The sequence below is a fragment of the Camelus ferus genome, chromosome 3, assembly GCF_009834535.1.
Source record: "Camelus ferus isolate YT-003-E chromosome 3, BCGSAC_Cfer_1.0, whole genome shotgun sequence".
Taxonomy (NCBI): domain Eukaryota; kingdom Metazoa; phylum Chordata; class Mammalia; order Artiodactyla; family Camelidae; genus Camelus; species Camelus ferus.
Window position 1 is genome coordinate 42,982,542 of NC_045698.1, and position 24,084 is coordinate 43,006,625.

At 34.7% G+C, this 24,084-nt stretch overlaps 1 protein-coding gene across 1 annotated transcript in view; it reads right to left on the reverse strand.

Annotated features, from left to right (window-relative positions):
• Positions 1-55: 55 nt before the first annotated feature.
• SREK1IP1 (SREK1 interacting protein 1) overlaps positions 56-24,084 on the reverse strand; it is a 36,220-nt gene continuing 12,191 nt past the window's right edge. Inside the window, exons 3-5 of the mRNA XM_006186087.3 lie at positions 18,739-18,882; positions 8,058-8,130; positions 56-5,676 (exon numbers count right to left, since the gene is read on the reverse strand). Coding sequence (XP_006186149.1) covers positions 5,487-5,676; positions 8,058-8,130; positions 18,739-18,882 — 407 coding nt within the window. The 3' untranslated portion in view covers positions 56-5,486. The remainder of the gene's footprint in view (positions 5,677-8,057; positions 8,131-18,738; positions 18,883-24,084) is intronic.

Below are 24,084 nucleotides of genomic sequence, written 5' to 3' on the forward strand. Positions count from 1 at the left end.
TTCGTAATAATACTTGTCAAAAACTCGCCACTCACAAAGCAAGATACAGCTGCAGTTTTGATCAATTCATTTATTAAACACCCACTAACGTTTCTGATAGATTTCCACGTGCGTAAGTTTACTTTTATTTGCTAAGAAACTATACTAATACTTCAAGAGAAACCATAGAATTTATCAATAACACAGATAAGCAAACCTATGTCAGTGAGGAACAACAAAATTATATCACATTACCAGAATTTCACAAGTTTTTCATACTAAGAGGCAGCTATTTTTTAGAAGAGATGGGATGGTACTGGATAGGTAAATCTCAGGGTTGGTGGCCTTATAAACCAGAAGTTTCTTAAGGCACGTTCTAAAGTCTCTTAGAAGTCAACCCATGCCTTTTTTAGAGGGCTTGCTTAGCACACAAATTATATTATTGCCTTTATGAAAGCTAACATTCAATCACAAAACATATAATGTATAATCTGCATGATAGATACTTTCTGCATACCGAAGGATAACCATAACAAAAATCGTTCACTGATAAAGTTCCTAAAGAATCTCTATGATGAAATTTATAAACCAAGTAAGTTCTCCAGGCCCATCTAAGCTACTGCAGTAAAATCTTAGAGCTCTAGAAGTAAACTACAGTGTTTGCAAATTATAATTGTTTTAAAAGATTTTTATTCACAAATGTGATTTCTGTTATAACAACACAGACCTGATCTTATAATGGAATTCAGCAGGAAAAAAGGATTAATTTTAAGCTGGCTCTCCTTAACACATCTACCGTGTACAGTTTCTGTAGCTGGAAGACTAGCCTTTCAAAATGTGCCAAATACAGCTTTTCTGGTCGGCTGAGGGGAGAAAAAAAAGCTATGTCTTATTGCTCTCAGGCATGCAAAGCTCAGGGTTAGAAACTTTTGATCATCGGGCTGTCAAAATTTTTACCAAGAACTGAAGATTCCAGTACTGTCCAGTAGAAGTTTCTGTGATGATGGAAATGTTCTTTCTGTATCTGTGCTGTGACACAGTAGCCACTAGCCACCTGTGGCTACTGGACACTTGAAATGTGGCTAGTGCAACTGAAGAAATACATTTTCATTTAAACAATCTAAGTTTAATTAGCCACATGTGACTAAATTGACAACATAGTTCCAGATCATTATTGCAACATCCTTCTGCCTGTGTTGGATTTCACGTTCAAAAAGACCACAGTTTTGCCAATGTTTAAATATTAAAATTACTCGGTGTGTGAAGTCTGAAGGTTAAAACATTTCCATTACAAAAATGACATTTTATGTGATCATAAAAGCAAAGAATTTTTATTTATTTTTGTGAAAAATCACATAAAGCATTTGTGGGTGCTTGATCTTTTATCCAGCTTTGATGAAAAACAAATCAATTCCAGAAAATTGGCTACCTTGATACACATACTAATAATTCTTACTAATGAGATGTTGCCTCTGGTGAAAATCTAGGCTGGCAAAATTTAGTTAAGGCACTGGCACAGTCTACTCTTGTTGCTCAAGGGCAAGAGCAGATGCCATAAATGACACAAGAAGCAGGAAACTTAGAGACTCGGGGCCAGCAAAATGCTCCTAGTCCCCCAGACTCTTCCCAACTGGTGGGACAGGCGAAGTAGGGCTGGGCAGGGCTGGATGCACCATGCGTTGTGCTTCTGGGAGAGGCAACCCAATTCTCTGGCACTCTGCAAAGTTTTGGAGGAATTGGGAGGATACAAATGTAGTCTGAAGACCCTGGGCTTTGCAAGTGAAATTATTGTCAAGCTGACATAAAAAAACCCTACCGTTCTTGGATGCCATCTGCCCAGGAAAACTGAATCTCAGTACAAACATCAGCTGGGGTCCTTGGAGCACTCCCTGCTGAGCCAGGTTACCTGAGGGAGAGCGACAGGGCTCATCTGGTGGACCAGCTGGTATGTGTCCCTGTGACTGTGAAGCAGTTGTGCTTCGTAATATTCCTAATATAGAGACAAAATATTGAAGCCTTATCAAATTATGACAGTCTGTGCATTGAAAAATATATTTTAAATGATTTATTTGGACTGAAAATACTAATATAGCACAATATATTTTAAGTCAGTCAAAAATAACCTAGAATAAAATTAAAAGCAACCACATTTCAAATTGCGTACATACGCATATAATTCTGGGAACGGGTCTGATAAAGACTACAGGAGCTTTTTAGAAGACTTCAGTCGCTGTAATTTTTAGAAATGATCAGATCTTAGAAAGAAAAGAGGGTCTAGATGAAGAGACCAAATAATAGAATATAAAAGGTTCAAATTACTTTCTATGTGGCCTTCTAATGAGAGCAATTTCATCCTTTAAAAACTGCGGAATTGGATTATGAAGTGGATGAAACCAACCCTAACAAATCATCTCTTTCCTTAAAACTCTCTTAATGGTGTCTCTTCCTTACAGATAAAGTCCAAGCTCCCAAACATGGAACATAAACCTTCCTTCTCTGGGACCTAAGAACCTAGAATGGTGGTCTCAATTCTTACCACTTCCTGCCTCACATATGCTTATAATTCTCGACATCCCCTCCTGACCCCACTCGTTTTTCTATGGTGGGCTTTGTTCACAGCCCTCATTCTGTCCGGAATTCCTGTAACTCTCACTCTCATCCTCTATCAAAATGCACTTCAGGTATTACTTTTTCTAGGTAGCCTTTTCTAACTTCTCTGGACTAGGTTAGGGACCCCTCAGTGTTTCTATAAACACATGTACTGTGCTTAACATGTAATGATGAGTTCTGCTGTTTCTCCTACCAACGAAACTGTGAATTATTTTCAGGGAAGCAAATGTGTCTTATTATCTTTGTATCCCTGGTACTTAACACACTGTTTGCCATGCCAGCCACTCCATAAATGTTTGCTCAGGAAAGGACTCGGTGGCATTTAACAAGACTATTACTGATAACTCTTTAATCTAGTTTAATTGAAGGCAACCTAGGGCTATATAATTTTTGGCAGAGTGAGTTGTAAATACAGGGCTAGAAGGGATCTCAGAGGTAATTTGGTACGATATTTTATGGATGAAAGACATCAAGGCCCAGAGAAGGTCAATGACTTTGCTGAAGGTCACACAGGTAGTTAGAACGACCAGGACTTTTGGATTTTTACTGTTCAGTTCAGTTTTCCTTCTGCTATAAACTGCCTGAGAGGAAATGCCACTGATTTTCTCCTATAATATTGAGATCTGCATCCAATCCCAATAATAATAACAAGATCACTTTAGAAGACAATTACTTTAGTAAAAATAAATGATTTTTATTCAGACGAGATCTTTCATAAACTATTATCATGCTATAGGAAATTTACTTAATAATTCCAAGATGCTTTCCAGTGGGGAAAAATTACTGAGCATTAAAATCTTCTAATTTGCATACTATATTGGTTAATGAGGGCTGAATTTTACGTAACTCTGAGTCACTGATTGTGTCACCATTCAGAAAACAAATCGGATGAACAAATTTATTACCTCTATAATTAACAGAAGTAAAACTTACGTATAACTGGATTAACTGTGTCACTACAATGATCATTTTTAATCACGTTACACACTCAATAGGATAAGACCATCTTTTTGCATGTATTAGCATTTTCTAATCATTTTTTAAAGTTTTTTTAAAAACTTATTTTTACTTATTTCATCCTGATAACCAAAGAATTATATTGTCATAAAATCCAGTTTCCCAAAATGCATCAACTACAGCAGAGGCAAAAATTACCCTTAAGAACCTAGAGCTCTGTGTTTCTCTCCAAACAGCTGACTGAGCTATTTAAACAAGAGGACTTCTAAGGAGGCCACAGGACTGAGTTACGTTATGGAAAAGCTAGAAGCGTGAGAGCTTCCATGGCTGTAATACTAAGATACAGACGTGGATGTAGCTTCCCTAGAATCTGAGCACGGAAAGCATATGTTAAGAGGAGTTATGAGGCTCTCCCAGTCTCGCTGAGGTCACGCCAGGTAGGGGTGCTGGGTGAAGGAAGTAATCAGTACACCCTTCCAGCCTGTGAGGTTGTGTGTACTCACCTGATTTCATCATAATGATGTCACCTACAGCCACGTCTGTAGGTCACCAATTAGAAATTTTATACCTGCACCAGAGTGAGGTACTTACAATCTTTGGTGCTGTGCCGTGATAACCAGTTGACTTTTGATGCTGCTACAACAGTAAGTATTTAACTATTGGACATAAGGGCTATCCAAGTAGTAAGCAAAGTAAGTAACATTGATCATTGTGAAATTAAAAATGTAGAAACATTTATATCTGCTAATACGTGTTTGAAAATGCTTACTCATACAAAATTTCCATTGCTATACAAAGGCTTTCATGATGTAACTCCCTGGCTCTTAAAATTTTAAAAAGTACAGAATAAAAATCTTAATCCTAAATTTTTGTCACTACTCCTGAGATTTATGATTGAAGTAAAAGAGAGAAACACCCCAAACTGGTCATTTACGAAATCATAAATTCAGTGGAAACCTGCTTCAAAACTACAAACTATTTCAGACAAATAAATATATATATGTTTACATTTATAAAAATGTTTCACATTACTCATAGAAACAAGCTTCATAAAATTTACATACTGAATAAAATAAAAAATCAATTCTAATGAAGATTTAGCTGTCACCCTTCTAAATAAAAAGTTCTGTGTTTGAGGTATCTCTTTAAGACGTGCCAATATGGCACATTTGTAAAACCACCCAGGAGTCTATCCTAAAAATCTTGCCCAACACAGTATCATCTCTGTGAGACTTACAAATAGGCTGTACTAGGCTTGTCATTTTAAACAAGGAAGAAATATTTTGTTACAAAAACAAAGGAGGCAGGTATTAGAAACTCTGCATTTCAGGAAACAGCGAAATTTTGTTATAAATATTTTCATTATCATCTCCCGACACCATTCATTTAAAAAGTTCTGGTCAAGACCAATAAAGCAGCTTCATCTCCTATGACTTTCCAAAAAAGCCTGGTTTAAAAACAGCAGTGAAGAATTTCACTATCTTTGTACATTATCACAGGATTTAAAGCTGCTACATTTTTCAGTGTCAAGAGCAAAGCATAATCCGCTACCTCACTTCATCACTGGAAGGTGGGTACTTAATTCAGCAATACTCGTAACTGTTAGGCAGATTACCTGTGTTGATCGTAGGAAAGCTGTTTACAATCAACTGACGAAGTAGTAACACTAGACACAGACACAAACACCAAAACTGCTGGGTTTTGTTGCACGGCTATCCATACTTTGGGCATGGCTATCAAATAGTAAGACTGATTCAGCACTTTATAATCATAACATATCAAAATATTGGCAGACAAAAATGGTCCCATATATGAAAAAATGTCTACGTGGAAAAGGCTGTGATTTATTGCAAAGCATAATTATATAGCAAATTTCAAGGAAGGTAAAATAATTTTTGAAACCAAATTTTTAAATGTAATGGCTTAGGCCAAAATCTCAGTTACTTTTTGGAGATTTCAGAACTATTAGGGGCAGAAGAATGCTTTTCCTTTTTTCTCTTCTTTTTGTCCTTTTTGTGATGTTTCCCCTTTTTTGACTTATTCTTCTTCTCTTTTTTCTTTTCTTTCTTCTGATATTTTTGTTTCTTTTGTTTTGAAGTGTCCTCTTCAGTGGAACTGGACGAATAAGACCTACAGGCAATAATACATACTGACTGATAACTGTATTTATGGCTGATGGGGAAATTTAAATGGGATTTGAACTGCCTTAAATCCTTCTTGGAGCAAGGGAGAGGGTATAAACATAAAGAAATGCAAATAAAATGTGCTTTATATATTTGTATTCTCTTAAAATACTGTATTCAGAATTTTAGCCACTTAGCCAGAGAAACTAATAAAACAATTGTCTCTATTCTGCTCATTTCTAGTTATCGGTTTTTAATTCAGTAAGGATGAAGTAATTTTTGTGTGATTTTTTTTTTGTTTTTCATCCTGTGTACCCTTCAAAATCTTTCTTATAAGGCAAAGAAAGTGGCATTTACCAACCCTTTTTATATACACAATTCACTTGTGTATGTAATGACTTCTTAGCATATTCTTTTAGACACAAAGAATGCAATTATATAAAAAGGGCTGTAATTGTACCTCCATAGAAATGGATGAAAGCTGAAAATCAACAAAATAAGAGCACTTTTGTTCTTTTTTTTTTTTTTGTATTTTTCAAGTTAAAGCACTTGATTCTTTTAGATGGAGAGTGATACAGATGAACATCTGCATTCTAAAATAATTTCCACTAGTTCGAGAAAGGATGTTTTTAAATGTATCCTCTATATAAATAAGGATGATTTATCATTATACTTTATTTTTCTTATGTTACTCTAATATTAAATTAGGGAAAAAAAAAATCTGTAGAATTCTTTCCTCCAATGAAAAAGAACAAAGAACACCAACTCTTAAGATCTTTTATAAAAAGGTGTCCAACATTCACCAATACCCAAACCCCAAACATGTGTGACAAAACAGAAACTGAGTTAATTTAAAACAAAGAAAAGGCTTCCCAAGAGATAGTTCAGTGATTTAAACATTAGAAGTTAAAATCCAAACTAAGGAAACCTGGCAGAGATCTACAGGAGAAGAAAAAGGAACCACATGAGACTGAGAGTTTGTGTCTGCAGAGTGACTCACTGTGTGAATTTCCTGGCTGCCTTTCTTGGTTGGGGACTCTGAGTTTGCCCTGTTTCTGTAACATTGTACTCCTTCCTCTTCCTTGTCTACTTACTTAGACTCCCCCATTTCCTAAGCTTATTTTCTCTTGCATTCTTTTGCACCTTCTTCAACTCTGTTGTTCTCAATTCTTGTGTGTTTTCCTGTTTTAAAGACCTGCTTGAACTCTGCATTCTGACCAGAGCTGCTTCTCTGCCTGCACTTTTTTCTTTGGCTTTTTGGACCTGGATTCTCTTTTTTAAGGCAGAATGTTACACTTTGGCATAGCAACCACATTTGGTTGCATTATCTTTGCTAAGTGCACTTACAAAAAAAAAGTTCTTTTAATTTCGGGCCCTACCCGGGGTCTGTGAGGCCCAAGGTAGAGAGGTTTGAATAACCAATACGTTACTATACAACAAGTATATTAGAATTTGGAAGAAAATAGAAAATCTCACTTTTCCTGTAAGCAATCCATCTTGCTGGGCTAATACAAATGATTCAACAACACACCAGTCAGATTGCACTGAGCTCTACCTTCCTATGTTAGTTTTTACATTAAACATTATTATTTAACTCCCAACATCTGAAAGTGAGCTAACTTTTCCAATTTATAAAGTAGCTGGGGTGTTTGCATATATCACATGCTCTATAAAAACTACAAAGTGACAACCCCTGATTTGCACAACACACTCTGTCAGAGAATCAAGGTCTAAGCTAGACATCCCTACCTGCTAAGCACCTTAAAAAGTGTCTATATGTACATGTTTATTTTAGTATGAATCAAAGTGCACTCACTAACTATGGAAGAAGTTGCGCTTTAAGTTTTTTAATCAATTTCTTTAACCAGCTGTTAAAAGAATTGATAGTAAAAATTCATAGGTGGCTGGTGAAAATTCTGAAAGATCTGAAGGAATTCTTAGCATGACAAATGAGTACATAAATCCTACTAATAAATCAATGTCTTAGCCATGGCAATGATATTTTGAGAATACAAATATTTAAGCTCCAACTTCATATATATGAGAACAAAATACGTATGTGAAGAATTTAGAGTTACGTTCAATTAAAAACTGATGTTTTAAAACTTAAAAATTCTAGAATACAATAAGAATCCATAAAAAACGGGGTGGGCCTGTTATTTATTTTTACCTTGATTTGCTCCAAAAAAGATAATTTAAGGTGGCTGAGGGCTGACTTTATTTTTGAATCCTAACATGAAGGATTTTGTTCTTTTACTGAAACAATTAAACATCTAACTTTTTATTAAAATCAATACAAACTAACTGTACTATAACATGAAAAATAAAATTTTATAATCCATCCTGGACTCACAGTCCTGGTTTTCAAAAAACAATTTTTTTAAATACCTTTTCCTTTTTTTTTTCAACTTGATTTTCTCTTTGCTTTTTGCTTTTTTCTTCTCCTCTTCTTCATTTACTCCTGTGTGTTGAGGGGAAAGAATCAGGTCATCGTGAGTTTATATACTAATATGGTATGTACACATTTTTTGATTTGGCTTGTTGGCTGGTGAATTCACTGTCAGGCTACTGCACTTTTCTTGTAACAATGTCCCCTTTCTTGATTATCGTTGTACTCATCAGAAACCTTATACAAGTATTACATGCTTTGAATAAAAATTTCAAACACTACTAAGTACATTAAGTAAAAAATTCAAGTATTCCACTTCTAATTCCTAAAGCAAATCAATGTCAACAATTTGGTGTGCACTATTCCAGATCTTAAAAAACAAAACAATATAACCATGCATAATTTTAAAAATTTTCTTTTTCAAGCAAAATTAGGATCATGAAATCCTAGGATCATGGGACAATAACAACAAATCTAATATTCATGTTGTCAGTATCTTAGAAGGAGAGAATACATACTATAACTTGTTTTTTAAATACACAATTTGATGTGTATTCTTCTGGGCTTTCTCGGTATATAACTAAAACATTCACTTATATCAACATCGTTACACATAAGTCTCAAGTTTTCTTCTCATTTGAAAAATGGACTGTGGCATATATAATATTTTCCAACTTATTTCTTTCACTTAACATCTTCTGAGAAGATGAAGTAGATGTACTTTTCCTATTCCTCCTGTTAAGTATAACTAAAAACCCAGACATTAGAAAAACAAACAGAAGATGACTCTGAAAGGTGGAAAGACAAACACTAGCTAGGGATCTTGAACTCCAGAAAATGACGCAGTGCTGAGTTCCCTGGAATTTCTTTTTGCTTTATGCAGCCCAGACTTAGAGCTGAAGAAGCTGGTAACCTGGTGCAAACAAAAATGCCCCAACAAAAGTCTGCTCTCTTTAGCCAAAGGACCAGGAAAGGGAAAACCTAGTAACAGGAAACTTTTAGATAATAACTGCCATTCTCCAGCCAAACACCACAGACAAGAACATGGCACCACCCCCACACACGTCATCAAAGGCTGAGTGGAGAACATATACTTCTCCCCTTGTGGGGCTGTGATAAGACGTTCCACTCCCCCTGCCTGAGAAGTCTAAGTAGTGCGGCAAACTTTCATCCTCACTGGCCAGTTATGAGACTTCCACTAACAGTGTCAGTGGAGACCACACAGGGAGTCTGGATTTTCACCCCTACCCAGCAGTAATGAGGCACACCTCTCATCCATGCTTAAGTACTGTCAGACGAGATCTAATGAATGTCAGGGCTTTCGCCATCACCCAATGGCAGCAAGACCACTCCCACCGTGGTGTCAGGGGATACCACACCAGGAGCTGAAACTGCTACCCTCACCCAGCAGTAATAAGAAGGCATGTCCATCCTGGGTGTTGGTAGAGGTTGAGTGGTGAAACTGGACTTCTATTTCCACCTGGAAGTAACAAGGTGGCATTCTCAATTTCCCTTCTGGAATGGTACCAGAGAAAATCAGATTAAACAGAAGGCTGGAAGAAAAGCCAGAGTTTTGTGATATAATATAAAAATGCCCAAATTTCAACTGAAAAGAAATCATCAAACCAAGAACTATGAAGATTTCAAATTGAGTGAAAAATTAACTAATAGGTGACACCACCACAGTAAGAGAAATATTAGAATTATGTGAAAAAGATTTTAAAGCAGCCATCATAAAAATGCTTCAATGAGCAATTATGAACATGCATGAAACAAATGAAAAAATAGAAAACCTTAAAGAAATAAAAAATCCAAAGAAGAATCAAACAGAAATTTTAGACTAAAAATACAATAAACCAAAATAAAAAGCTCAGTGGAAGGTTTCACAATGGCAGGAAATAATCACTGAATGAGAATGTGCCTAACACACATGAGGTCCTGGGTTTAATCCCTAGTACCTCCATTAACAAACAAACAAACAAACCAACCCAGCTACCACCTCCAAAACAAGCAAAATGAAAAATTAAAAAAAAAAAAAGAATATGAAACAGAGTATGTATGACTGAATCATGATGGTGTACACCAGAAACTAACATAACATTGCAAATCAACTACACTTCAATTAAAAAAATCAGTTAATGTAATCCACTATTAATACTCTTAATCCACTGTTAACAGACTAAACAAAAAAATCATAGAATCTTATCAATTGATGCAGAAAACACATTTGGCAAAATAAAAACTCTTAAAAAATAGGAATACAGGGAAACTTTCTCAACTTGATAAAGAGAGTTTCTACAAGAAAACCTTGCAGTTAATAGTTAAACTCTGCATGTTTTTGCCCCCTAGGATTGGAATCCAGGTAAGTACGTCACTTCTCACTGCTCTTTTCAACATAATGCTGTAAGTTCCAGCCACCGCAACCACTCAAGGGGAACAAAAGGCTTACAGAGAAAAAGGGAAGAAATAAAACTGTTCCTATTTGCAGATGACATGATGGTTTATATAGAAAACCCCAAAGAATCTATAAAAAAAAAAACTGGAACTATCGGTGAGTTCAGTAAGGATAAAAGATAAACATACACAACTCAATTGTATCTCTACACACTAGTAGTGAACATGCAGACAGCAAAATAAAAATAAAAAAAATGAAACACCATTTACAATTTTTCAAAAAAAGAGAAAATTTATAGGTGTAAATCTACTAAAACATGCTGGAAACTACACAATGCTGAGGAAAGAAATCAAAGATAAATGGAGAGAGATATCACGTTCATTGACTGGAAGACTCAATACAGTAAAGATGTCAATTGTCCCCCAGATTGATAAACATGTTTAATGCAATTCCTACCAAAATCTAGGCAAGATTTTTTGCATATATAAACATTACTCTAAAATTTCTATGAAAAGGAAAAGAAACTAGAATAGTTGAAACAACTTTGAAAAAGAATAAAGTGGAAAAAATCAGTCTATCCAACTTCAAGACTTAACGTAGCTGCATTAGTTACGTTGGTGGAGGGATAGACACAGATCAATGGAGCATTATAGACAACCTAGAAGCAAACCCACATAAATATGACAAAATGATTTTTGGCAAAAGCATAAAAGCATTTCAATGGAGGGAAGACAGCCTTTCAACAAACAGTGCTGGAACAATTGGTCATTCTTAAGCAAAATAGTAGGTGCTCTAAATTTCACATCTTATACAAAAGTCAACTCAAAATGGGTCATAAACTTAATGTAAAATATGAAACTATAAAACCTTTAGAAAAGAGTAAAGGAGACCATTTTTTGTGACCCAGAGATGAGCAATGAGTTACACTTGAAATCAAAGCACATAAAAGGAAAAATTAATAAATTGAACTTTTTCAAAATTAAAAACTATTGCTCTGTGAATGACTTATTAAGAGGATAAAAAGACAAGCTACATATTGGGCATATTGGGAGAAAATATTAGCAAACCAGGTATCTAACAAAGGACTAGTATCCAGAATATATAAAGGACTCAACATTCAATGTTTAACATCACCAGTCAGAAGGGAATGTAAATTAAATCACATGGAGATATAACTATACATCATCAGAAAGCTAAGATTTTTAAAAATACTGACAACATTAAATGCTGGTGAGGATAGATCACTCATGCATTTCTGGTAGGGATGTAAAACAGTGTAGCCAATCTGGAAAACAGTTTGGCAGTTTATTAAGAAACTAAACACGCAATTAGCATAAAACCCAGCCAATTGCACTCTTGGATATTTAACTCACAGAAATAAAAGATTTATAGTTATCCAAATCCTACTGATAGCAATTTTATCTGTAATAGCCCCAAACTGGAAACAACTCAGATGTCCTTAAATGGGTGAATGCTTAAAAAAACTGGTATCCATACCACAGACTACTATTCAACAATAAAAAGGAACAAACTATTGATAAATATAGCAACCTGACTGAATCTCTAGAGAATTAGAGCTAGTGAGAAAAATCCAATCTGGAAAAGTTAAATACCAAATGGTTTACTTATAAAACACTTTTGAAATTACGACATGATAGAAATTGCAAAATGTTGGTTGCCAGAGATTAAGAAGGTGATAAGGACAAGAAGGAAAACGGTATGGCTATAAAAGGGCAATATGAATGATCCTTGTAGTGTTAGAAATAATCTATATCTAGACTGTATCAATGTCAATGTCCATATTGTGATACTGTAATACATTTCGGAAGATGTTACAACTGAGGGAAACTGGGTAAAGGGTACAAGAACTCTCTGTGTTATTTCCTACAGCTGCATATGAATCCACAATTATCTCAAAATAAAGTTTAACTAACAAATGAATTGGCCATGTATATATGGGGCTGTTCTGTTACACTAATCTGTCTTTACATCAATACCACATGGTCCAGACTACTTGTAGCTTTGCAGAAAGTTCTGAAAGTAGGTTGTGTTAATCTCCCAACTTTGGTTCTTTTTCAAAATATTTTGGCTACTCTAAATTCTTTACATTTCTACAAGAACTTTAGAATTGACTTGTCATTTTCTAAAACGGCTTGCTTGAATTTTGACTGTGATTGGATTGAATCTATAAATCACGTTGGTATATCTTTTGATTGATTGATTGATCTAATTTCCCTCAGCAATGTTTTGTATGTTTCAGTCTTATACATCTTTTGTCTTTTTTATCCCTAAGTATTTCATATATGCTATTATAATAGGTAGTTTAAAAGTTTTAATTTGATTGTTCACTACTGGCATACAGAAATACATTGATTTTTTTTTGCCCATTGATTGATATTCATCCTACAATTTTGCTAAACTCAGTTATTAGTTCTAGAAGCTTTCTGAGTAGACCCCTTAGGATTACTACAGAGATGACCAAGTCATCTGCAAAGACAGTTTTTAACTCTTTCCTTTCTACTCTGGATGCCTTTAATTGATTTTTCTTGCCTTATTACATGGCTTGAATCTCCACTATAATGTTGAATAAAAGTGGAAGGAGTGGACATCTTTGGTTTTTTTCCTTATATTATGGAAACATTCAGGATTTAACCATTAAGTACAGTGTAATCTTTGTTTTTTATGGATGTCCCTTAGCAGGCTGATGAAGCTTCCTTCTTTTTCTAGTATGCTGAAAATTTTTATCAGAAAGGGAAGATGGACTTCCCAAATAATTTTTCTTAAAATATTAGTTTTCTTAAAATACTCTAGATTTTCTTTTTAAATCTGATTAAAATGGTAAATTACATTGACTGACTTTTGAATGTAAAACAAATCTTGTAATTCCTGTGATAAACTTCACTTGGTCAAAATATCCTTTTTATATGTTGTTGGATTTGATTTACTAAAACTCTTTTAATTGCTTAAAATTCTCATTTGTGTCTGTGTTTACAGGAGTCTCTATTTTCCTTGTAGTGTCTTTATCTGGTTTTGTTATGGGGTAATGCTGGTCTTATAAACTGAGTTGGAAAGTATCCCCTCTTTAATTTTTAGAAGATTTTATGTTGAAATGGTATTATTTCTCCTTTAAATGTTTAGCAGAATTCATGAGAAGCCATTAACTGGGGGTTTTCTTTGTTCAAAGTTTTATAACATTTAACTTTTGTAACAGATGCAGGCCACTCAGTTTATCTATTTCTTCTTGAAAGAGTTTTGATAGTTTTTATCTTTCAAGTAATTTGTCCATTGTATCTAAGTTGTCCAATTTATTGGAATAAGTTGTTCATACTATTCTCTTATTCTATTTTAGCATCTGTATAATCTGTAGTGTTGTCACTTCTTTCATTTCTGATATTGGTAATTTATAACTTTTCTTTCTTTCTTTCTTTTTTAACCTGATCAGCTTGGATACTGAATTTTTAACTTTAAAGATCTTCTCAAAGATCAAACTTCGTTTCACTGATTTTTCTCTATTGTTTTTTTTTTTTTTCTGTTTCACTGATTTCACTTCTGATTTTTATTATTTCCTTTCTCCTGCTTTCTTTGGGTTTCATTTACTCTTCTTTTTCTAATGTGCTAAGGTAGGAGCTGAAGTCATAAATTTGAGACATTTCTTCTCCTCTAATACAGGCATGGAGTGCCAAATATTTGCCTCTAAGTACTGCTTTAGGGACATTTCATAAATGTTATGTTGTGTTTTATTTTCATAGTCAAAAATACTTTCTAATTTCCTTTGGTTTTTTTTCTTTGAGCCAATGGAATATTTAGAAATGTGCTAGATTAGTTATTTGGGAATTAACAGGAAGCTGTTATTCATTTCCTTGTGGCTAGAGAAGATACTTTGCATTACTTGAATCCTATAAAATTTACTGAGACTTGTTTCATAGCACCTTATAATAAGGCCTATTTCGGTAGATGTTCTGTATGTACTTAAAAAAAGTGTGTTCTGCTGTTGTTGGGTGAGGTGTTCTATAAATGTTAAATAGGTCAAGTTGGTTGACAGTGTTATTCAAATATTCTCTATCCTTTCTGATTTACTGTCTACTTGTTCAATCAATTACTGAGTTGTGTTGAAGTCTGACTATAAATATAGATTTTTGTAATCCACAAGGACTTTCCCTGGTAGTTTCATCCAGGTTTGCTTCACATATTTTAAATTTTGTTATTAGGTGCATAAACAGTATTCTTATGTCCTCGTGGCTAACTAACCCTTTTATCACTATTAAAAAACTCTTCCTTATTCCTTGTCTTAGTTTTGAAATCTACATGATTTGATCTTAAAATAGTCACTTTAGCTTTCTCTTGAATAGCTGTCTTTTTTTCATAGCTATAATAAGTTCAGAATAACTATTGTAAATATGTCATAAAAAGTTATGAGAAACTAAGCGAAATAAAAGTAGCTCTGGGAATACTTTCCTCTTCCATTATGGAAAGATGGATAAGGAATCCATTGATCAGATTATATACAAAATTAGTTCTAGAATTCAGGAATTTTTTTTTCCTGACTATTTATCCTTAGAAACTAGCAGTAATGATAGTAAAGGCTCTGAGGATTCAAGCACTGAGGACAAAAGTTTATTTTAGATAGTTCAGTGTTTCTGTACTACCACTATTAAAACTATTCACCTCTATTTATTGAGGTTCCTTCTGAGACAGGATACTGAAATATACACCGGCATAGCAGGGAAAAGAGTTTAAGTTTTTGCAAAATAATAATTTCTTGGGAAATGATACAACCAACCTTTGTAGTACAAAATAGAAGGCAAGAAGGTCCTTATGTACTTACATTTTGGAATGATCAGCAAGAGTGGTTGTCTCTTGTGTAGCACACAGGTGTCAGAGGTTATGATCCAGTGTTTAGAGACAGCTTTAGGATAGTATGGAAGACTCGACATCCTAGCAGTGCCAGCAGGCTCGGCTAGATGTTCGTTTGCCGATCTGCCACCAGGTTGCAGCAATCCCCGCTGCTTTTAAATACTTAACCATGCAGTTCCAACCCTAGCCTCATTAATCTAAATTTCCCATTCTCTCTTATGTCTTCCAATCAACCACTTAGCAAGTATCTTCTGCAGCTCTCTTATAAAAAGTACATTTTGAGCCAAATATAGGCTTTACTCCAATTATCCTGTGGATTAATTTAAGCCCTATGTTTATGAAGCTTGAAACCACCATTTTAAGTCATTCATTTGAATCTGATTCTAGCAGTAACTCTCCTAGGCATTTTTTAGTGTCAATCATTCTTAAATAAAATCACGTATGAATTTAACATAAATACTCCTAAACAAACAAAACAAAAACCAAACTAAGCCAAAATCCTCCAAATCTGTCAAAATACAACATTTCTGTACTGAACTAAAAGAATATTGTTAAATATTAAGGGATGAGATATGAGGGAAGGACCACCTTCTAATTATATGCAAATTGCTGATTAATGTTAACATTAGGTAAATTGAATGAGGAAAAAATTTTCATACTCTTGAATTTCTTTGGTCCTTTGTAAACAGTAAAATCATTTTACTTGACTTTATGCATACTGTAACATAAAAACAGCTTTTGAGATATTTGCTACTACCACTTACAATTCAAAAGCAAGTTTCTTCAGGAAGTTCAAAGCACAATGTAAAACCTTAATAATCGTGAAATTGTAGTACCACCGGACAGTAAGCATGTTCATACATACACATACATACAGTGAGTCAGTAAAAGCTTATAATCCTTGCTTGCGCTGTTCTATCTTTCTCTGCTCCTAGTACTGGTGATATATTTTCTAAGGCTGCACAGGTCTCAGTCTTTTCTAATTTGTGTCAATAATTGATTATGCTGCAATAATTTGCACCAAAAATTGATTTATTTCTCATTTAGATTTCTTTTGTTTTCAATGAAAGATATTAAACCAACATTTAAAAATATGCAGAATAGAAGCAAACATGTACAGAGACAAAATAGAAAACAGAACTTAGACAAAAATAGGTTTTGAGCCTTGTTTTTTTATAACATTTCTCTTTCTTCCTTTTCATGTCTCTATTTCATAACATCGAAACAACTAATTATATAAGTACACTAAAAATTATTTACTTTCTCCTTGTTCATTATTTTTATTTTATCATTAAAAAAAATAAACTCACCATTCTGTATCTAACTTTTAACTTAACTATTTTCATTTTTGATTGGTGTGTCCCAGTTTAAAGACACACCCTTTTGTCTTACCCTGTCTAGAAAACAGACCTGTGGCGGTCTGCTGAGGGAACAGGGCTTCACACAGTAGGGGAAGGGAACAGAGCATCTAATTACTTTAGGTTTTTAACCACTCCCTCTGTTTTTAGCCTTAAAATCATTCTCACTTTCAGAGATACTAAGGATACTCATTATCAAGTCTTTAGGAGGTTTTAAAGTGTATAATCATGTTATTTCTCAGCTTTCCACACTGTTAAAGGGTTAAAGCTTTCTAAGTGAGCAGTCCATGATCACTAAGTCATCTGCTTTTCAGCAAAATTTTCTTACTCTTATTTTCTTTGTCATTGTGGATATATGTTTTTAAAAAATTCTTCTACTATCATTTTTGTCTTGTTTCAGCAGGGAGCAAAACTAAGTGTGTATATCCAAGCAGCTACATTTACCTTGAAGTTGTATATACTTGTATTTACTGTTACTCTTGTTTGCCTGCTTTGAGACTCTACCCTCTTCTGCCTTCTCGGCCTGTACCTGGCATTTCACTTTTTCACTTACCTTCACTGGACATAACATGGAAAGTTTAAAAAATTGTAAAGTGTTTATTGTTCTCTAATAACCTAAAATAAGGTAAGTTTAAACTTTCTGTATTTCTCTCACCCCATGCCTAAACCTGTATTTAAAAAAATTGCATGTTGCTTCTGTGTGAAAGTTACCATAATGGCATTTTGTAGTTTACAAAATATTTTCACATATATCATCACATTTTGTCCCTAAAAACCCCATTGCGAGGATAGACCACTTTATACACAAGATGAGAGAGAAACGGTTAAACAGTTGGTTTGAAATCTGTTCTCTTTTTGAAGGGAGAGGAGGAGGCCCCAGGAAAGAAAGAAGGTAACTTAATCAAATTTCTTTGTAATAGACCTCCTGAAAACAAATTAATAGTATTTGCTAGCCAGGGAATCATTTTTTGTGGTTTTTTTGAGGGGAGGGTGTGTTAAAAACAGAAATTTACTTCTTCACAGTCCTGAAAGCTCTAAGTCCATGACCAAGCTGTTGGGAAGAGAATATCTGCTTATGGCACAACATATCTGGTTTGTCTAAGGCTGTTAATGATTAAGTAATCCTGGAATCTATGGATTTATGGGGCATGGCTCCCTGGAAGATGTAACTATCTGGATACAAAACTGAGATGTTTCATGACCAAAATGACTTTCTTTTGCATAAGTAATGTAGAAATCTTTTGTGTTAACCTTGGCCAGAGTGAGTACCTGGGGGTGGTGCTGGTAGTCCCAGAACTCTTGCTGCTTTGCCCATGCCTCACGACCACGTCTCACGACCACTTGTATACTTGAACTTACAGGTGACCCTTGAACAACTCAGTGGCTAGGGAAAGTGCCCCTCCATGCAGTCCAAAATTCAAGAGTAACTTATAGTTGGTCCTCCATATATGCAGTTCCTCTGCATCCATGGTTCTGCCTGCATCAGGGGATTCAACCAACTGCAGCTTGTATAGTATTGTAATATATATTATTGAAAAAAATCAGCATAAAATTAATCTGTGCAGTTCAAACCCCTGTCGTTCAAGGGCCAACTGTACTAGTAAAGCTTGATACTGCTAACATCTCTGATTTGAATGAGTGTGATTTGACCATCTGATCCTTTGTGTTATCTCACAAGGAAAATAAGGTTCGGAGTGAGTAAGTGACTTGCTAAAAGTCATTTGCTAAAAAGTGGCCAACAGAACTCGAAACCAAATCTTAAATCAGACTCTTTGTCCCATGTGTCACATTCAAGTGAGATGAGAAAACAAAACAAAATAAAACAATAAAACCTGGGTCGTGGAATCAGAAATAGACTTGCCTCCTGGTTCTATCACTGATCAACTGTTTGATTTGAGGCAAATTACTTGCAAAGTTTGAAGACTGTTCCCTTACCTATGCAGTACTTCCTACAGAAGATGAAAAAGATACTTTAATGATAAATTCAAGAGAACAACAGATAAGCATGACATTACATAGCAGAACATTTAAAGACACTTTTAAAGGATGGAGGGAGAAAGGAGTATTGCTTACTTTTTTCTTGCAGTGCCTGTAATTTATTCAGTTCTTCGTTTTCCTCATCACTCTCTTCACTGCTGGTGCTGCTGACATCCAAGACTATATCCCTTTTGGGGTCCACTCGGAGAAAATTGCGGCATTCAAAAGTCAGGTGACCAGCTGAGTAAAACACATAAAAAATGTAAACGCAGCACTGTGGATGCATTGTGTAATTTTTGTTTTGTTGTGTCATAACAAGCAACAAGTTATAATTTTAATAATATAATGTTGAGTTTTAACTTTTGTTCAGTGAGTGGTGGTTTGCTTTCCCTGAATGTTAGTACTCAGAGAACTTTTTCTTTTTTTATCATGGCTTCTAATTCAATAAGCATTTTTTTTTGGCTACTTCTTATGGATTTCATGGTATTGAATTACTGTATGTTCCCTTTCTATATACTAGAGAAAATATCCTCTACCTAGGATCCTATATTTTATTCCTTTCTCATACCTTTTCCCTTCTCAGCTTGACTACTATACTCATGGAGTTACACAGCTTTCATCTAATTTCATTGTATAAAAATATTATTTATCCTTTCTACTATTGATAGACTGCTAAATTACTTCTAGTATTTTGCTATTATAAATACTGCTGAAAAGAGTAGCTGCATATGCCTCTTTGTGCATGTATGCCACGACTTCTCTAACACAATAGCTTTCAAATTTTTTTGACAAGGCCTGAATGATGGTAAAAATAACACTGCAACTAAGTATACTCATGTATATGTTCTTATACAAATATACACTAGCCCACAAAATTTAAAACAATACATGAAGCATTACTACATTTGGTATTAAAAAAAAAAAAACAACGCTGGACAGTAACCACATAATTGATTTCACAACCCACTCATGGTTCACCACAACCCTGTGTTAGGATTTATCTCTAGTTGTCTCTTACTTGAGGGTGAAGTCCTTTGAAAGTTCTAGATTTATACAAGAGCACCTTCTATCAGAGTACCAATCTTGGCAGGGCCCTGCACCTTGCCTTTATTCCCTGCACCCTGCCAATCCAAATAAATAGAATTTTAAGAACCCTGGGTTCAGCAAATACCTCAAGACTTACCTCCTAGAGTTTCTGTTTCCTTTGGTTGTTGGCCTCCAAGTATTCTTTAATTCTTTATTTTCTTCCCAGCACACCAATATATAACTAATATGTATTGCATATTTTGTACAAGTTTCTCAGTTGTTTACAGGAGGGTCCAGTCTGCAATACTGCTGGAAACAAGTCTCTGTTGAAATTTCCTTCCAAATGAATCATTCAGAAGTGTTCTTTTTAGTTTCTCAACACTGGGTTTTCAGATCATGCTCTTGCTGATTTCTAAATTTTTTACACTGTTATCAGAGAATGGGGTCTGTATTGATATCAGTTCTCTGGTATTTGCTGAGATTTCTTTTATGGCTTATTATGTAGCAAATTTAGAGAAAGATTTGGTATGTCTTTCAAAAGAATATATATCACTGTTGAATGGGGTCCTGTACATATTTTGCTGTTCAAATTTCCATCTTCTTTTTGTCTAATAACTTCTGACCTTTATCACTATAGATCTGTCAATTTCTCCTTATAATACAGTTTTTGCTATACATGTTTTGAGATTATATTAATAAGCACAATCAAAACCATTATTATTTTCTCTTCTAGGCTGATTGTTCTTTAATCTCTATCCTTAAGTACTGTTCTAGCCTTGAAAGTCTGATATTAAAACTGCTCTACTCGTGCTCTTTTGATTATTATTAGTTGAATCATATGAAGTTGCAATTTTTGGGCATAAAACAGCTGAATATCCACAATATTCAACATACTAAGTGTTCTTTTTTCCCCATCCCATTATTTTGAAATTTTCTACGTAATTTTTACTTTTCTAAGTAGTTTCACTAGTAATGACATGTAGTTGGACTTACTTTTTAAATTTAATTTGATACAGACCAATTTTTCATGTTTTCTCAGCTTGGAAAAATAGTTCCTGCCTCACTGAAGGAAGTGTATAGTCACTCCTCATACCTATACATGGTGTAAGAAGCTTGGGTTGCCAATTTTTTATTACTCTTTTCTTTCTAATTATTATTTTGTGGGAATTTAAACACACAGTAAACTTTCTCACCACTTCCCCTAGACAGTAAATGGAGTTCTTCGAATCCCTGCCTCATAGCATTTTTTGAGCATTCTGGCTTCAACCAGGAGCCTACACTCCAGCCACGCTGCCACCCGACAGGTGTCTAAGACTTCATTCTGTACCCCATAAAGGTCTCTCCAGTAGGCCTGTGGACTTCACTGTTCTCAGCTATCATTCCTTGCTCTGGCTTCGTTCTCCTTTCCCGTGCAACACCTGGGAATTTCCTTTTTATTCTTTTCAGCTGGGCTATTTTTGTTGTTACTCTATTTTTCTCCAGCATCTTTGTGTTTGGTGCAGAAAGGAGGACTTTATACGTTGGCTCAGCTTGCCATTTTGATCAGAACCCCTGATGATACAATTTTTTCTTTACTTAAGCTTGCTTTTCATCCAAATACCTTATACCGTAATGAATATTTAATATAAATAAAATATTTAATTAATAACCACACGGGTAGCAGGCTGTCTTACACTCACTTTAAAATGCTTTACTTCAATGAAACGGACCCTAAATTGATAATAAGACAAGTTGCTTGTGAAGCTACACATAAAGTTTCCTTTTAATTCTTTTTTTAATTGGGGAATAAGTGAACGAATTTAGGAAATAATTGTATTCCAAATGATAGTTCTTTTGACTTTTCTAAAAGACCCCCAAAAGACAATGAGCAGAAAATTCTTAGGTGACCAAAACTTAAATTTTAACCTCAAATATGTAGAGGCATTTCAAGTTATAACATTTCAGTAGCTGACTGTAAAAAGTAACATGGCTTTTTCAGAAATGGAAAAGTTGATCCTTAAATTCATACAGAAACCCAAGGCACTTGAATAGTCAAAATAATCTTGAAAAGAATAAAGGTGGAAGACTCACACTTTCTGATTTCAAAACTTACCACAAAGCTATAGTAATCAAAACAGGGTGATACTGTAACAAGGATAGACATACAGACCAGTAGAATAGAATTTAGAGTCCAGAAATAAACCCATACATATATAGCCAACTGATTTTGGACAAGAGTGTCAAGTCTATTCAGTGGGGAAAGAATAGTCTCTTCAACAGATGGTGCTGGGACAACAGGATTTCCACATACAAAAGAATGATGTTGAACTCCTCATCTCACGTCATACACAAAAACTGACTCAGAATGGATCAAAGACCATGACAATGTAAGAGCTAAAGCCACAAAACTCTTAGAAGGAAGTATGGGGTAACTCTTCTTTACCTTGGAGTTGGTGATGGATTCTTAGATATAAAACACCAACAGCATAAGCAACAAAAGAAGAACTGATAAGGTGGACTTCATCAAAATTTAAAACTTTTGTGCAAAGAAATTATTATGAAAGTGAAAAGATAGCCTACAGAATGTAAGAAAATATGTGTAAGTTATATATCTGCTGGGGTTTAATAGTTAATACATATATAACTTCCACAACTCAAGAACAAAAAGACGAATCAATTAAAAAAAAAACTTGAATGGACATTTCTCCAGATGAAACACACAAATGGCCATTAAGACCATGAAAAGATGCTCAGCATCATCAGTCATCAGAGAAATGTAAAACAAAATCATGACATCATCTCACATTGACTAAGATGACTACAAATAAAAAGAAAAAAAGAGAAAGGGAAATTAGCATTGGCAAGGATGTGGAGAAATCGGAACTTTTGTACACTTCAGGTAGGAACATAAAATGATGGAGCTGTTGTGGAAAACAGTTTGGTGACTCCTCAAAAAGCTGAACAGAGATGGTTCAGTATTCCACTCCTAGGTATATACCCAGAAGAACTGAAAACAAAGACTCAAATAGACACTTGTATATCAATGTTTGTTGCCCATTATTCACAATAGCTAAAAGGTAAAAACTACCCAAGTGTCTATCAACAGATGAATGGATAAAGAAAATATGCTATATTCATACAATGAAATATCATTCAGCCATAAAAAGGAACAAAGCTACATGCTACAACATGAATGAATGGACTCTGAAAACATTATATTAAGGGAAATAAGCCAGAGACAAAAGGACAAATACTGCATGATTCCACTTACACTAAATGTCTAGCATGGCCAAATTCATAGAGACAGAAAGTAGATTAGACATTACTAGGGCTTGGGGGAAGGGAGGAGTGGGGGAGTTAGTGCTTAATGTTTACAGAGTCTCTGTTTGGAGTGATGAAAAATTTTGTAATAGATTGTGGTGATGGTTGTATAGCTGTGGTTGTATAACTGTGAATGGAATTAATGCCACTGAATTGTATACTTAAAATTGTTTAAAAATGATTAAAATGGCAATTTACGATACATGTATTTTACCATAATTTTTTTAATGGGGAAATAAAGGACCCCAGCATAGCGTAAAATCTTAAAAATAACAAGATTTCAATCTCCAGTTTTCCAATTTAATAACAGAATAATCCTCTTGAGTCTGTTTTCTGATTTGTAACAATAACAATAATAATCAATATCAACAACTTTTGAGGAATTACTATGGCAAACCATTGATCTAAAGCTTGCATTAACTAATCTTCACAACAACTTTATGGAACTAAGTACTATAATCATCTCATTTTCCAGACAGGAAACTGAAGCACAGAGTGGTTAAGTAACTTGCGTAAAGTCACACAGCTGGAGACTACGAAACCTACTTCACAGGGTTGTTTTTGAAATGAAATACCATTAATCATATCTTTAAACTGCTTAGTGCAGACCCTCGCACCAAGTAGATGAGCCAACCTGACATTATTTTCCTGTAACCCTCCCTTCCTCAGCAAAGACTGCTGCCATTTCCAGCCTGCCATCTGCCTCACACATAGGGTGTCACTCTAGGATCTTGCTTTATACGTGTAAGATTCCTCTATCTACTAAACCACTGATGTCTCTTGCTGACTTCAGCTCTTTCTTTGGTCTTGAGCTGGGCAAGTCCAGGTCTTCTGTGCCGGTGGGGTGCAGCTCAACATTAGGGGAAAAAAATCTAAAACAATGAGAAAAGCTACCTTTTTTCTCAAGGTGGGTGCCACTGGCAAAGGGGCCAGACAATTCTTCATTGTCTAGGACGGGCCTACACATTGTAGGATGTTTATAATCCCTGGACCCTACATACTAAACGTCATACTGCTCTTTTCCACCCTGTAATGAGCAACTAAAAAAACAAAAACAAAAACCTCCACAGATACCCATGGAAGCAATATCACGTTGAGAACTAATGATAGAAGGAT